Here is a 16,977-nt window from a genome sequence, read left to right as displayed (position 1 = left end):
AACGGTTAAGGTGGTACATCTTACATTATGTGGTTTAAATTTTTTTTTGTTTGTTTTACCACAATTAAAAAGAACGGCTGGGCTACAAACGGAGGGCTTGCTTGCTTAGTTGCTCAGTCGTGTCGGATTCTTTGCGACCCCATGGACTGTACTCGCCGGACTCCTCTGTCCGGGGGATTCTCCAGGCAAGAACACTAGAGTGGGTTGTCATGTCCTCCTCCAGGGGATCTTCCCGACCCAGGGATCAAACCCACGTCTACTGTGTCCCTTGCATTGGTGGAGGATTCTTTATCTGCTGAGCCATCGGGGAAGTTCCATAAATGGGGTCGGGGGGAGCGTTAAAGGAAAGTGAAGAGAGAAAGCTTGAGAGGCCCAGAAAAGTAAGGGAGAACGCCAGCTCCGGGGCCCCTCGGTGGGGGTGAGAGTGGAGAGCTCCGCTCTGCAGCCAGAGCCCTGGGTTTGAGCCCCAGCTGCTCCCTGCTCTGGAGCACGTGACTCACCTCCCCACTAAGACTCATTTTGTGTATCTGCAAAGTTGGGATAATGCTAATCCCATTAGCTTACAAGACGGTCATGGGTGATTACACAAGCTCATCGCATCAGGGTTACAAGGGGCCAGGGGGCCAGCACATGGTGCCCACTCAGCGACAAGGCGGGGGCAAGTGGGGACCAGCGATGGTGTGGTCACTGCGTCTAGCACTCGGCCTAGAAGTCTCTGATTCCAGGACAGAACCTTTTCTGAGTCCTCCCCACAGAGCCCGGGGCTTGGGGGGTGGGGGATGTCCAGGAAAGTTGTCATCCACCTCCCCCACCACATTCATCCCCCAGCTTGGGGTGGGGGAGGTGCTCCCAGGGCAAGGGTGAGGCCAGAGCCTGTCCACCTCCTAAGGGCCTGGGAATGACGTCGGCCTGGAGGCAAACCAGTGGCGATCCCAGGAGGGGGTCAGGCCAGGAGCCATCTGGGAAGGTCATTTTACTGCTTTGGAGGGAATCTTCATTTGAGCTTCCAGAAGCCTCCCTCCTTGGACACATCCACAGGACTGCTTCGCTGTTTCTTCTCATTATGTTTTATTTTTGGCTGTGCTGAGTCTTCGCTGTCACTCGGGTCTTTCTCTGGTTGTGGCGATCGCGGCCCACTCTTCGTTGCGGTGTGTGGGCTTCTCACTGCAGCGGCGTCTCTCGTGGTGGTGCACGGGCTCCAGGGCACGCGGGCTTCGGCAGTTGCAGCGGGTGGGCTCAGCGGTAGCAGCTCCCAGGCTCTGGAGCGCAGGCCCAATAATCGTGGCACCCGGGCTTAGCTGCTCTGCGGCACGTGGGACCATCCCAGATCAGGGATCGAACCTGAGTCTCCTGCATTGGCAGGTGGACTCTTTACCACTGAGCCGCCTGGGAAGCCACTGTTTCTTATTTATTTTCCTTCTATTGTTTTAGATTATTTATTTGGCTGTGTTGGGTCTTAGGTGCAGCACTCGGGCTCAGGAGTTGCGGTGTGTGGGCTTAGTTGCCTTGTGGCATATTGGATCTTAGTCTTGGACCAGGGATTAAACCCGCGTCTCCTGCATTGGAAGGTGGATTCTTTGCCACTGGATCACCAGGGAAGCCCTCTGCTTTGCAGTTTTTTTGCTGCTCCTCCTCAGTTACTAAATGCCATCATCAGTTTGCCCAGGAGCCTCCTCTGATCTCATTTTCCTCTCCAACATCTCGTCTTTCCCCCCATCGGGTGAGCTGCCAGCCCAGGGCCCCACATGAGGACATGAGTCAGGGACAGAGACAGAGCCTGGGGTCTGGATGCTAATCCTGGACAGGGCTCTTCTTACAGCATGGAGCGTCTCTGGAATCCCGTGCAGTCAGAAAGCTCACCTTCTGATCAGCAGGGACACTGGCCAAATGGGAACTTGGTGAATTAAAGGGGCTTTCTGCCTCTACTCTGCTGCCCCCTGCTGGAAAGTGGTTGCAAAGACCACACAGGTCTAGGAGGCCCACAGAGGACCCTCGAGAGCACAAGGTAAGAAGCAGCCTGGGGCGCACGAGCGTCTGACACAGCAGCCACGGGCCTGCCCTCGGCTCTGGCTGCCCCGGCCATGGAAGGTGGGAAAGGGAGAGCAGGGGACACCCACCAGAGTGGACTCGAACTCCAGGGAGATGGCCCCCAAGGCATTCTCCAGATGCTCCTTTTTGGTGATGTCCATGATGACAACCTCGGTGGGCTCGCTCAACTTCCGGATGTCCCACCACATGACCTGATGGGAGGAGGAGCCAACTTTGAGGCCTGGAGTCCCACAATTCTTACCCCCTCCACCTTCCCGGGGCCAGACAGTGGGTGTCAGACACCCAGCAACCGAGGGAACAGGCGTGTTTTGAGAATTGCTCTTCTGGTCCGTAGTCCTGTCTGATCATCAGTCCTGGGCAAGCTCCCTAAAATCCAGAAGCAGGCGGCCTCACCACAGACCTACTGAGTGAAAACTGCCAGGTGTGGGCCCTGGAGTCTGTATCCTTAAAGACCCCTCACGATATGGCAATATATAGCAACATTCAAAACGCACATATGCTTTGACCCATAAATTCCACTGCCAGGAACGTATGTGTATGCAGAGTGTATGCGTATGCTTCATGGGTATGCGGTAATCTATATGCAAATACACTCTGTGCAGAAAGACAAGTATCGTATATTAACGCATATATGTGGAATCTAGGGAGAAAATGGTACAGATGAGCCTATTTGAAGGGCAGGAACAGAGATGCAGGCGTAGAGAAGGAACGTGTGGGCATTGGCAGGAAAGGGGAGGATGGGATGAACTGGGATAAATGCACTGCCGCGTGTAAACTAGATAGCTGGTGGGAACCTGCCAAATAGCACAGGACGCACAGCTTGGTGCTGTGATGACTTCGGCGGGTGAGCTGGAGGGAGGCTCAAGAGGGAGGGGATATATGTATCCATGTGGCAGAGCCACTCTGTTGTACAGCAGAAGCTAACACAGCATTGTAAAGCAATTATACTCCAACAAAAAAATTCAACCCCTCCAACACACTCTTGGCTATATTTTTGGTAACTACAAACTATTAAAATCCACTTAAATAAATTACAGCATATCCATAATTTATTAAGTGCTTAACAGGCAGGGGGCAGCACTTTATGAAATATAAAATCATCTTTGAGACATGCCGAATGAAAAACATCAAGTGCAAATCAATGTGCAAGGTGCGCAGAAAGAGTGCAGAGATGCACACGTCTGCTTTGTATGCGGACACCGAGCCTGGAGGCAGACGGAGAGGCTGATGTAAGCGGGCGCCACAGGAAGGGGGACTGGGAGGCTGAAGGCAGCGGGGGAGGACGGGCTTCACCGCCTGCCCTCCTGTACCTTTAGGCTTGTGTTCCACACTCATCTTTACCTATTGCTCAGTTTTACAATAAAATGCAAAAGGAAGCACCCCGATGGGGGACCGTGAGACCACTGCTGCTCCCCACTCCCTGCCCCTCCAGCGCTCGTACCTGCCCGTCCGTAGATGCCGAGAAACACTCTGTGCCCGTCTTCGACTGCAGCCAGATGGTGCCGTACACAGGGTCTCGGTGGCTGAACTCGATGGTGGACAGCTCTGCCACCAGGCTGCCCTTCCGCGTGTCCCAGCAGGCTGGTGGGGAAGGAGACGAGGAGGTAGTGAGTGCTGGGGGATACAGGCTTCCTGTCTTAGCGCAGGGAGCACGGGATCGGGGGATGCTGCTTGTCTTGGTTTGACAGGTACGGGGCTTTTTTAAGAATCAGGGCTAAGTTCAAACCAGCCTGAGTTTCCTACCAGCCCCTGAAGCTCGCTTCATTCATTCCATCAGGGCCCCTAACATGTAGTGAGCATCACGCTGGGCCCTGGGGAAGCCACTGGGACTCAGACAGGCACAGTCCTTAGGAGACAGGAAGGGAAATCTGCCAAGTTACAGCCTGTGCTGTGATTGCTCCAGGGGGAGACACAGGGAGGCAGTCAGGGAAGGCTTCCTGGAGGAAGTGAGGAGGAACTAAGATCGAGGAGGAGCTTCAGGATGGAGGGAGGCAGGGAAAGAGAGAGGAGCACCTCCATCCTGGGGAAAGTAAAAACACTTAGGCAAATCTCTCCTGTTGGATTCATTCATCCCCTTTTTGCCTCTGTACCTCTGCTGCTGCTGACCGGAAAAGAAATTCACAGAGGGAGATTATCCTTTCTCTGGATTCATTATTAGGACTTCATCTCTTCTGCTTTACCAAGAAAGACTCAACGCTTATCTATATACATTTTTCTGTCCTGATGGATTCTGTCTTCATTTTCCCACGAGTGTGTAGTGAGGATCCACCCTGTTACTCAGAGCTGTTTCTAGGAAAGCTGGTTTTGTAATACAACAACAGAATCATGATCCATAAATCTCGATTTATGGAATCCAAGTCTAAGGCATTTGGCCCTGCACCAGTCTGGCCCAGAAATAGGTTTTCTTAGCTCAGCTTGCTCTGCTCCGGCAAAGCAGCTCTTGAGGGCAGGTCCCACTGTGTCTTTCTCATAGACAGCAGAGCCCAAGAGCCTGGGCTGGTCTGGGCTGGCAAAGAAAACCACTGAAGGGGGTTAGGAGTGATGAGCAAGGCAGGGCTCCTGAATAAACCACGGCCAAGTGACTCTGTTTCTGTCTTTCAGAGCGCCAGCACCCAGATAAAGCTGCAGGGAGATTGATGGGCTTCCCTGGTGGCACTAGAGGTAAAGAATCCGCCTGCCAGTGCAGGACATATAAGAGATACGGGTTCGATTCCTGAGTGGGGAAGATTCCCTGGAGGAGGGCATGGCAACCCACTCAAGTATTCTTGCCTGGAGAATCCCATGGACAGAGAAGCCTGGCGGGCTACAGTCTATGGAGTCACAAAGTGTCGGACACGACTGAGCGACTGACATTTTCACTTGATGGGAATCCACTTCTATTTCATCACAGAGGGGCTCCCTGGAGGTGGGGGCAGCAGGTCTAAGAGGGAGGTCAGAGGTCTCAGGAGGCCAGGAGGCATCCTGACCGTGTAGAGTTTCTGGGAAGTTTCCCAGCCCTTCTAGCTCCTACTCCTGGACAGAAGGGGACCCCTCATCATGCCTGGTTGAGTCCGGCCTGGGGCGCAAACAGGAGGATTAAGAGTTTGGCTATTCCAAGGCCAGGGGTGACCAGAAGGCAGGAAACTTCAGGGCCATGGAGACGGGTTTCTTCTGAGTTCACATGGGATCTAAACATCAGTTTTCTGGGTGTCCCACCAGCAAAAATAGCAGAGCAAGGACCTCTGAGAATTCTCTCTTCCATAAAAGCCATGAGAATGTTGGCAAAATCGATGATCAGAATCAACTTTTTCAGAACTCCGGAAATTAGCCAAAGGCTGGCCGCAAATCAGAGTGTTTATTCAAGAAAAATAGCTGAGTCTTGATAAGAACAGTAAGTTTTGTTGCATTTTGGCTTGCCCCAGTTAAGATGCTATAATCTCCGGTTCTATGATAGCCTTGAAAAATAACTCTCTGCCTTCCTGTTAAAAACCCAATATCTTGGCAGCCACAGGATGGAGCAGAATGGAGCTGGAGCTCTTTCAAAGTCTCCCACTCAAAGAGTTGTTGCTGTTTGACCTGTCTAGTGGTTCCCTGGAAGACCCCCTCCCCGTTTGCAAAGTTGTCTGTATTCAGCTTGACTCAGAGCTTGCCCAGGGAAAAGGGTCTTTTTAACAAGTCTGTCTTGAAAATAGTTAAAATTGCAGGCAACTGATTAACTCTGCAGCGTCCGGAAGTGGTGGATAACAGGTGGGGCAAACAGTAGGCTAACCGAAAAGCTTCAAAGGCAAAGCCGGAGAGTGAGCGGTTCACAGGGGTTTTGAAAAGCTCTGATGTGCTCCCGGGAAACTAGAAGCTCCCGGGGCTGTGCGCACACCTTTGCTGCTGTTCAGTCACGTCTGACTCTGTGACCCCGTGAACTGCAGCACCCAGGCTTCGTTATTTCCCTCACTATTCACTCCCTTCACTGTTCCCCAGAGGTTGCTTGAACTCATGTCTGTTGAGTCTGGCACTGGCATCACCGTGCCATTCAACCATCTCACCCTCTGTCGCCCCCTTCTCCTCCCGCCCTCAATCTTTCCCAGCATCACTGTCTTTTCCAGTGAGTCAGATGCTCGCATCAGGTGGCCCAGGTACTGGAAGAACTGGGAGGCCCTCAGCTCTCACCTCTGGCTGACCTGCAGGCTCGGTGGGGCGGCTAAGGCAAAACTGACAACTGCCCGGCTGTGTGCTCAAAGTGTGCTCGAACGCGCACAGAGGCTTCCAGGAAAGTCTGCAAAAGTTTTTGGCTGTAGATGGCAACAGGCAGGAAACATTCGTCTCAAGTGCACATGGAATATTCTCCAGGACAGATCCCATAAAACAAGTCTCAACAGATTTTTAAAGACTGAAATCACAAAAGGTATCTTTTCTTACCATAATAGAATAAAACTAGGAACACCAGTAACTGAAGGAAAAGTGCAAAGTTTACAAATATATAGAAAGCAAACAACATATTTCTAAATAACCCGTGGGTCAAAGGAGAAATCAAAGGGAAATTAGAAAATACAAAATGCACGAATATGGAAACACAACATACGAAAACTTAGTGTAGCTAAAACAGTGCTTAGAGGGAAAGTATAACTTTAAACATCTGTATGTTTAAAAATCTCAAATCGATAATCTAACCTTCTACTTTAAGAAATTTAGAAAAAGAAGAACAAGTTAAACCCAAAGTAAGCATAAGGAAGGAAATAATAATGATTAGGGTGGAAATAAATGAAATGGAGAACAAAAACCAACTTGGAAACATCAATAAAACAAAACATAAAGTTGGTTCTTTGAAAAGAAAACAAACTTTACCAACCCCTATCTAGACTAACCAAGTGAAAAAGACAGAACACTCAAATTACTAAGATCAGGAAAGAAACAGGAAACGTTACTGCCAACCACACAGAAATGAAATGACTATAAGAGAATGAACAATTACATCCCAACAAATGAGATTACCTGGACGAAACACAAAAATTCTAGAAAAACACAAGCTATCAAAACTGATCCAAGAAGAAACAGAAAACACGAGAAGACCTGTAACACATAAAGAGGTTGAATTTTCTCTTTTAAAACCACCAATAAGGAAATAGAGTTCACTGGTGAACTCTACCAAATATTTAAGGAAGAATGAATATCAACTCTTCACAAACACTTTCAAAAAAAAAAAGAAGAAGAAGAAGAAGAGGAAGAACCACTTCTCCAGTCACTCTGTACGGCTGGTATTACTCACACTCATCACCATATATAAGGGCTTCCCAGGTGGCGCTGGTGGTAAAGAACCCACCTGACAATGCAGGAGACACAAGAGACGCAGGATCTAACCCTGGGTTGGGAAGATCCCCTGGAGAAGGAAATGGCAAGCCGCTACAGTATTCTTGCCTGGAGAATCCCATGGACAGAGGAGCCTAAACAGCTGCAGTCCATGAGGTCGGAGGGACAGGACCGAGCGACTTAGCACACGTTACCCACCGTGTCAGGTAGGCTCTCCTGACCGCCTCTCCCGAGATGGAGCTCCCCAGTGATCTCACCAGCCTCTGCCTCTAGTTGCCTTAGCCTGGCTCAGGGAATGCTGTGTGCTTAGTCGCTCAGTCGTGTCTGACTCTTGGCGACCCCATGGACCGTAGCCCGCCAGGCTCCTCTGTCCGTGGGCTTCTTCAGGCAAGAACACTGGAGTGGGTGGCCATGCCCTCCTCCAGGGGATCTTCCCCACCCAGGGATCGAACCCACATCTCTCCCATTGCAGGTGGATTCTTTACCTTCTGAGCCACCAGGGAAGCCCTGGTCCAGGGTAGGTGCAGTAAATGTTCCTTGACTTTACTCGACCTGTATATTTTCTTAACCTTTAATTTTGAATGAACTTCAGACTCACTTGAACTTTTACAAATGAAGACACTGATGCTGCTGCTGCTAAGTCGCTTCAGTCTGCGCGGCCCCATAGACAGCAGCCCACCAGGCTCCCCCGTCCCTGGGATTCTCCAGGCAAGAACACTGGAGTGGGTTGCCATTTCCTACTCCAATGCATGAAAGTGAAAAGTGAAAGTGTAGTTGCTCAGTTGTTTCCAACTCTTAGCGACCCCATGGACTGCAGCCCACCAGGCTCCTCCATCCATGGGATTTTCCAGGCAAGAGTACTGGAGTGGGGTGCCATCGCCTTCTCCGGAAGACACTGATGAGGCAGCAGCAAAACTTGTCTCACCTTGACGCCGGAAAGCTTCAGGAAGTACCCTCCCACCCCGACTTTGTCCTCCACAGCAAGCCTGGTCTGGCAGGTGGACCCTGGCTGGACCGCAGCGGAGCCTGGCTGCCTCAGAGCCCGGGGGAGATTGGGCTGGAACCTGGTTAAGCACCCGGGTGGTGGTGGGGGAAGTCCTTCCTTACCGATCTGCCCGTTGTAGCAGCCTGCCAGGAGCACGTGGGAATCTTTGGGGTTATACTCCAAGGTGACAAGAGGAGAAGACGGCTTTAGGGTGATTTCTGGCCTGTTGGGGTTTTCTATAAGGCAGAACAAAAAATATATATACTACCAGACCCGGAAAGAAAAGGACAGAGTCAAACAATTCAACCCCTTGTCCAGGTCGGGGGCGGTGAGGCAAAGCTAGGAAGCCCCTCTCCAGGCTGCAACCTCTGGTCCTCAGTGACGAGCCTCTACCCCTAGAGGCTCTTCTACAGATGTTATTTTTTGGGAATCAAGTGTGTGTGTGTGTATGTGACTGTCATTCTAATCCATCTCCCAGGTCGGTATAAAATGAGGTTTTGACCCTAAGGCTTTTACAAAACGCTGACTCTCCCATGATTTCTGTGAACCAGTTGCCCTGTCTGTACAGCAGAGAGAATGATGGAGGGACAATAATGTCAGCCCACGGCGGGCAGAAAGAGTTCGCTGAGCGGCTCAAAAGTGGAAAGTGCTCAGCTCCGTGCTCGGCACGCACACTGCTACTAAGAGCTAATGTTCATTTTCACGATGACAGCGACGAGCGACATCTGAGAGCGTGGAGCCCCCGTCACCTGGCCCCTGCCAGGCTCTGCCGGTGCAGTGAGCAGAGTGGTCCCTGCTCCCGGGTGGACACACTGCCCTACTGGCCAGGAATTAGGGACAAGTGCCCGGACAGGCAGGACAGGGGGGTCCCCTTCCCTCCTCCTGGGTCCCTTCTCAGACTGCTGGGGACTCTCTGATATGCTCTTCAGGGGCCCAGAATTGGGACTCCAGGTCTGGTCTTGAATGCCCTGATTCAGGATCTGGAAATGAAGGGAGTTCCTGCTTCTGCTGTGGCTTCGCTTGACTGCATCTGAACCCAGGCAGGGACAGGACAAGATCTTGGCTTCCTCCAGGCTCCTGGGATCCCGGCGCGGGACCAGCCCTCCGACAGGCCCGCTTCTTCCGCCTCCCCCCGAGCGTTCGCTGGCCTCTGCCCGGCTCCCTCTCCTTCCCGGGTCCCCAGACCCCTCTGCGCCTCACCCAGGTCCCAGATGTACGATTCGTTGCTCATGCCCTCGGGCGCCCGTTGAAAGTTCAAGCAAGAATACGCCACTGCCAACTTCCTGTTGCCATCGGGATGCCAGGAGACGTGTGTGGCTGGCCGCTTAATTTCCTGGGGGTCCCTTTAGAGGAGGGTGAGAGGGCAGAAGACCAGAGTGTCTGGCTCCCCAGACTTCCTATTCATATTTGCTCATTTTTTTTCTTAAAAGAATTCAAACGTCTTTAAATATTCACTAGGAGAAATTTACTTTAAAAACAAAGCCTCCAGGACTCCCTTAATTGGAAAACTGATCTCACAACCACAAAGAAAAACTAATAAAAAAAAGAGAGAATGGAAATAAAATTTTAAATTTCGGTCTGATGTCTTCATTTGCTGAAAGTTCTGAGCCTGAGGCTTGAGCTCTCATTAATATTAAACTATGAGGGAAGATGAAGAATCTGGCTCTTTGGTATTTGCCCAATTGAATCAAAAACTTCTGTTCACACAAAAGGCTGCATGCAGAGGTTTATAGCAGTAGTATTTGCAACTGCCAAAATCTGGAACCAACTAAGATGCCCTTCAGTAGGTAAGTGGATAAATTGTGGTACATTCAACATTGTTATTACTCAGCATTAAAAGGAAATGAAAAGAAATGAGCTATCAAGCCATGAAAAGACATGGTGGAAACTTAACGCACACTGCTGAGAGAAAGAAACCCATCTGAAAAGGCTATATGCTGTGTGGTTCCAACTATACGACATTCTGGAAAAGGCACAACCACGGAGTCATACAAAGCTCAGTTGTTGCCAAGGGTTTAGGGGCAGGGAGGGAGAAATAGGTAAAATACAGGGGATTTTAAAAATATATTTTTGTTACTTGGCTGCACTGGGTCTAAGTTGTGATACAAGGGATCTAGTTCCCTGACCGGGGATTGAACCTGGGCCCCATGCGTTGGGAGTTTGGAGTCCTAGCCACTGGGACCACAGAGGATTTTTTTTTTTTAATTGAAATATGTTGATTTACAGTGTTAGTTTCAGATGTGCAGCAAAGGAAATATATATACACATATTTTTTTCAGATTCATTACCATTTAGGTTATTACAAGATATTCAGGGGCTTCCCAGGTGGCTCAGTGATAAAGGATCCAACTGCTAATGCAGGAGACGAAGGAGACACGGGTTCAGTCCTGGGTCAGGAAAATTCCCTGGAGTAGGAAATGGCAACTCACTCCAGTATTCTTGCCTGGGAAATCCCATGGGCAGAGGAGCCTGGTGGGCTACAGTCATGGGGTTGCAAAGAGTTGGACACGACTGAGCGCACAAGATAGTGAATATAATTCCCTGTGCTGTATAGCAGGTCCTTGTTATTTATTTATTTACATATAGTTGTGTGTATCTATTAATCCCAGACTTCTGATTTATCCTCCCCCTTTTCCCTTTTGGTAACCATTTTTTTTTCCTATGTCAACACAGGGGACTTTCAGGGCAACGAAACTATTCCGTGTATTGGCATCTATGACACCAAGAGGGAACCCTAATGTGAACTACAGACTCGGGGTGTGCTGGAGGCTGAGCACATCCCCTCAAACCTCCTGTGTTGAAGCCTAATCTCCAGTGTGCTGGTATCCGGAAGTGGGGCCTTTGGGAGGTGATTAGGCTGTGAGGGTGGAGCCCCTCTGAATGGGATCAGTGCCCTTACAAAAGAGGGTCGAGGGAGACCCTCACCCTTTCTGTCTTGTGAGTTCTCAGCAAGAAGGCGGCTGTCTCTGAATTATTAATAAAAATCGGGCAGTGAGAATTTTGAAACATCCAGTGGTCAGGACTTGGTGCTCTCTCTGCTGCAGGCTTGGATTCAATCCCTGATCAGGGAACTAAGATCGCACAAGTTTCGAGAAGCAGTTAAAAGAAAAAAAAGAAAGAGAGTCCTCACGAGACACAGACTCTGACCTTGCTGGCACCCCGCGCTCAGACTTGCATCCCCCAGAGTGATGAGGGATGAGTTTCAGTTGTTCGTAGGCCACCCAAGTGATGGTATTTTGAGACGGCAGCCTGAGTGGACTAAGGACAGGGTGTAACGATGTCAGTGTTGCGCTCTGATGTGACAAACGTCCCACCTACGGGGTGGGGGAGGCAGGAGACGCTGCTGGGGGGAGAGGCCCTGTGGGTGGGAGGAGGTTGAGCGTGTGGGAATTCTCTGTACTCCCTGACCCGTTTTTCTGGGGACTAAAACTGCTTGAGAGACTGCTTTGGGAAAGATCCAAGATGTTCTCCTTGCTTGTTGCAAATAATAATTCTTTCTTTCTTCAGGGAAAAGAAACAACTGCCAAAAAATTATTAGCTCAATTTGGTGGCTCAGACGGTAAAGCGTCTGCCTACAATGAGGGAGACCTGGGTTCGATCCCTGGGTTGGGAAGATCTCCTGGAGAAGGGAATGGCAACCCACTCCAGTGCTCTTGCCTAGAAAATTCCATGGACAGAGGAGCCTGGTGGGCTACAGTCCACGGGGTCGCAAAGAGTCGGACACGACTGAGCGACTTCACTTTCACTTTCAAAAAATGAAAGGGGAGAGACGATGTGTAAGAGTGAAAAAGGATTAAAGACTTAATGGCCCCACATGCGGACTCAGAGGGGGAAGGTGGGGGGAACTGAGAGAAGAGCATTGACACATACACACCTCGACTAGCATGCGTAAAGGAGCTGGCAAGTGGGAGCCTGCTGCACAGCACAGGGAGCTCGGTGATGGCCTAGAGGGATGGTACTGGCGGGGGCAGAGAGCTCCAAGAAGGAGGGGATCTGTGCATACCTATGGCTGACTCACTGCATTGTGCAGCAGAAACTAAAGAAAAAGACGTAATGATCCCAAGCTGACACTTTGTCATGGGAGTCATTGGAAGAAATGAACAAAAGAGGGAAATGAAATAAGTTTCTGGTCGTGTGACTCATCCACTTCACTCCTCCGTGGGGGCTCGGCTAGAGCAGCAGCAGCACAGGTCGAGTCCCGTCCTTGGCTGGGTCACCCACCCACTGAGAGCCCTGAGCACGTCTCCTCCCTGGGGCCAGGTTCCTCGTCTGTCAAACGTGGAGGTTGGATGTGATGATTTCTAATGCATCAGCCCTCTCGGGTATCCATACGTAAGGTCAGATTCCAGCAGGGCTGGGGCAGCAGAGAAGACGGCCTCTGCCCTGCCCTGGTCCCTCTCTTGCATGCCCACTGCTAGAAGTCTGCAGCGCCCACCATGACTCAGACCTGGATCAGAAGAGTCCTTGCTGGTCGTGCTCGGACTGGGTCAGACACTTTCCAGGTGGCAAAATGAGTCCCCTAGAGTTGGCATTTGATGCTGGTTAGTGGCTTCCAAAGTCACAGGTTTTCTCTGCATATTCGAGAACACACACCTGCACGTATATACGTACATATACATATATGCATATAGACATGCACATATACATAAGTATATTTGATTTTCTTTTTTGGCGCATAATTGCTTTTCAGCATTGTGTTAGTTTCTGCTGTATGATGAATTGATCGGCTACATGTACACAGACATCCCCTCCCTTTTGGACTTCCCTCCCACCCCTCGAGGCCATCACAGAGCACCGAGCCGAGCTTCCTGTGCTTTATGCATGATCATGGACACACGTCAATCCCAGTCTCCCGCTTCACCGCCCTCCCCTCCCCGCACCGTGTTCACAAGTCCGCTCTGACATCTGCATCGCTACTTTCCTGCCCTGCAAAGAGGTTCATCTCTACCGTTTTTCTAGATTCCACATACGTGTGTTACTATACGATATTTGTTTCTCTCTTTCTGATTTACTTCACTCTGTATGACAGACTCTAGGACCACCCGCGTCTCTACAGAATGACCCTATTTCGCTCTTTTTAGTGGTTGAGTAATATCCAAGACTCTTGAGAGTCCCTTGGACTGCAAGGAGATCCAACCAGTCCATTCTGAAGGAGATCAGCCCTGGGATTTCTTTGGAAGGAATGATGCTGAAGCTGAAACTCCAATACTTTGGCCACCTCATGTGAAGAGTTGACTCATTGGAAAAGACTCTGATGCTGGGAGGGATTGGGGACAGGAGGAGAAGGGGACGACAGAGGATGAGATGGCTGGATGGCATCACTGACTCGATGGACGTGAGTCTGAGTGAACTCCGGGAGTTGGTGATGGACAGGGAGGCCTGAGGTGCTGTGATTCATGGGGTCACAAAGAGTCGGACTGAGTGACTGAACTGAACTGAACTGATATATGTACCACATCTTCTTTATCCATTCATCTATCATTGGACATTTAGCTTGCTTTACCTAGGTGTATTTTAAACAAAAAGTAATGCTTTCTACACACGGTTCTGCATCTTGATTTGGTTTGGTTTCACACAGCAATCTCAGAAACTCTCGCCTAAGGAGCTGCCTCATTCGTTCAGTCAGCGTGTGGACAAAGCAGAATTGCCGGAACCAGACCCTACTGATGGGTTTAGTGTGCTCCCAATCTCTGGCTAGCGCACACTCTGCTGCAGTGAATATCCAGTGATCTCACACACGTCTCTGGGCTAAGCTTCTGTCACACTGCTGTCCTTGGAGGTTATTCCAGGCAGACTCCCAAGTGCTTGGGACAAGGGGCTTTTTTGCTCACAGTGCATTCAGATCACGGATGTCTGGTGCTTTGGCCCTTCCCCACACAGTATGAATCGACCACACGTGTACTCAGCTTTGCAAATTTGCTTTAGTCTTTCCTGAGACGGACTCTCTCCTCCCTTTCCACCCACCAGGCCTGCCTCCAAGGTAGGGACCACTTATCTACTGGGCATTTGATCGCTCTGTCCCTTATTTAGCTCAGAGCACAGAGGGCATTATCCCCACGGCATGGAGTGATGGGTAAGGGGTCCCCTTGGAAGCACCCATCCACAGGGGTGACAGAGGTTGGCCAGGCACCTGCCTGGCTACAGAGGTACCTGAAAACATTGATGGTTTTAGCTGAGGGGGCCTCATCCGTCACCTCCACTGCATCCTCGTCGTCAAAATACTCCTGGTAGATGTCGATGGCGTTATTCTGCTTGATACAGTGCTCCATGATCTGCGGGGGACACAGCGGGAATCCTTAGTGGTAAAGGGAGGTCCTTTCAGCCTGACCAGGGCTGAGATGGAGTCTGGGAGGGATGAGAGACATCCCGCAGTCTTTTCCCTTCCTTCCAGGCCACGAATTTTCAATGGGGGCAACATCTACCCCACAAAAGGGTAGAAATTGGTTCAAATTGTTTTCAAATTGCTTCTTGGAGGTAAAATAATATCACCTTTTTTTTTTTTTTTTTTTTGTACAAAGCACAGACATACATTTTTTGGTTGTTGCTCAGTTGCTAAGTCGTGTCTGACTCTTTGCAACCCCGTGGACTGCAGCACGCCAGGCCTCCCAGACACACATATAGTACACCTTTGGTATTACATTTTCACTGGGGTGGGGGAATGTCTAAAAAGGCTTATTGAGAGACAGCAATGAAAAAAAGGTGAAGAAACACAGTTCCAGCCAAACAGAATTAGTAGCCACTCTGTATATGGCATCCATCTCCTGTTTCCTCCATCCAGAAGGCCCTCCCCCATTATTCCAAATGTCCAACAGGGAAAAACCCAAGCTCAAGGGCCTCCTCCTCCAGGAAGGCTCCCCTGATACCTTCAGCAGGAAACCAACTCTCCCTCCTCATGGGGCAAATAGCAAAGCATTTCTTCTCTTACAGCCTTCCTTTCAGTGTGAGATTGTGTGGTATGTGCGTGCTCAGTGGTGCCCCACTCTTTGAGACCCCACGGACTGTGGCCCACCAGGCTCCCCTGCCCATGGGATTTTTTCAGGCAAGAATACTGGACGGTGTTGCCATTTCCTACTTCAGGGGAATCTTCCCAACTCAGGGATTGAACCTGTATCTCTTGTGTCTCCTGCACTGGAGGTGGATTCTTTACCTGCTGACCTGCCTGGGGCTGCTGTTGCTACTAAGTCCCTTCAGTCGTGTCTGACTCTGTGCGACCCCATAGACGGCAGCCCACCAGGCTCCGCTGTCCTTGGGGTTCTCCAGGCAAGAACACTGGAGTGGGTTGCCATTTCTTTCTCCAAGGCATGAAAGTGAAAAGTGAAAGTGAAGTCGCTCAGTAAGTGTCCGACTCTTTGTGACCCCATAGATTGCAGCCTACCAGGCTCCTCCGTCCATGGGATTTTCCAGGCAAGAGTACTGGAGTGGGGTGCCATTGCCTTCGAGCTGCCTGGGGAGCCCCTGTTAATACTGTGATATCTCTGTTTTTGTCTTTGGCCTCCAGTGGCTCACAAACTCCTTAGGGTGGGATATATGTGAATTTCATTTTTGCAATCTTTACTGCACCTGGCAAAGGCTAGAAGCTCCATCCAAATGTGCTGACTGAATGAATGAATGAATGACCCCTATTGGCAGGTAGCTGCTGGCTAGGGCTCCTTTGCCCGGAGGGTTTCCCACTTTCCCGATTCCTCCTAAAACCTGTTCAGTCCTTGGACTTCCTTGCCTTACCCTTGGGTCTGCTGTGTGGACCTGTCTACCTGCTCCCAGACCGAAGGTTCCATATGGTACCTGGTGCCCTGCCTCAAGGAGCTAGCTGCTGAGCCTGACATGCAGCTGGGGAAGCAGTTGTGGCTGAGACCCTGATCGAACCCAAGGAAGCCTTACCGAGCCCAGCTGCATGATGGCATTGATGTAGTTCTCATCCTTCTCCACCTTCTTCCGGAAGCGGATCGTCTGCTCCAGCTCCAGGGGGTTCACATCCTTGGGCCAGCCTCCCTCGATGTGGTTAACCCCCCGGGTCTCCATCTCAAAGCGCTCTGTGTTGGCCTAAACAGAGAGTCACAGGTGAGAAGAGCCTGGCCCTGGTGGAAGCGTGTTTCTACAAACCAGAGTCCCGGGCTCCCGGGTCCCTGGGCTCTGCGTGTTCAGGGAGGGCCTCGTGAGGTACCCTTGACCAGAGCCACAACGTCTTCAGGTACCAGCAAGGAACTTTCTGGTCCTCAGGTGGTCACAGGCGGCCATGAACGTGCCAGCCTGTGGAGTTAGTAACAGCCACTTTGCAGTTGATGCCAGTGGCCGGGAGAAATCCAGTTCTGACCTAACCTCAACACTAAAAACCCAGAGAAGCCCACCCACCCATCTGCTCTGTGAGACCCCAAAGAACAAAATGACTAATCTACCATTTACAGTGAGACGGGAATCAAAGCATAGAACACTTGAGAGATTGGATTTGCTTTGCTCATTCTCCGTTGTAGCGAGGCATAGATGTAGTTTTGCCCTTTAAACTTACCTCCTGCCTCCTTTGCAGTCCCCTCACCCTGCATCTTTTCAACTGTGATAAAACACACATGTGCTTCCCTGGTGGCTCAGACGGTAAAGAATCTGCCTGCCAATGCAGGAGATGCAGGAGACCCAGGTTCGATCCCTGGATCAGGAAGATCCCCTGGAGA

At 50.5% G+C, this 16,977-nt stretch overlaps 1 protein-coding gene across 12 annotated transcripts in view; it reads right to left on the bottom strand.

The window, feature by feature from the left end:
* DNAI2 (dynein axonemal intermediate chain 2) overlaps positions 1-16,977 on the bottom strand; it is a 30,755-nt gene that overhangs the window by 7,498 nt on the left and 6,280 nt on the right. For 10 of the 12 annotated variants that reach the window (XM_086355206.1, XM_086355211.1, XM_086355208.1 and 7 more), the window contains exons 3-8: positions 16,193-16,354; positions 14,465-14,586; positions 9,515-9,657; positions 8,437-8,550; positions 3,491-3,630; positions 2,118-2,240 (exon numbers count right to left, since the gene is read on the bottom strand). In XM_086355206.1, coding sequence (XP_086211332.1) covers positions 2,118-2,240; positions 3,491-3,630; positions 8,437-8,550; positions 9,515-9,657; positions 14,465-14,586; positions 16,193-16,354 — 804 coding nt within the window. Of the gene's footprint in view, positions 1-2,117; positions 2,241-3,490; positions 3,631-8,436; positions 8,551-9,514; positions 9,658-12,761; positions 12,890-14,464; positions 14,587-16,192; positions 16,355-16,977 lie in introns of those variants that run through there. The other 2 variants (XM_086355216.1, XM_086355217.1) reach the window with 1 other exon arrangement.

The sequence above is a fragment of the Bos grunniens genome, chromosome 19 (genome assembly GCF_055505025.1).
Source record: "Bos grunniens cultivar Pamir isolate PY7600 chromosome 19, Bosgru_T2T1.0, whole genome shotgun sequence".
NCBI lineage: Eukaryota > Metazoa > Chordata > Mammalia > Artiodactyla > Bovidae > Bos > Bos grunniens.
Note: the sequence above shows the minus strand (reverse complement) of the source record. Positions and strands in the feature narration are given on the sequence as shown.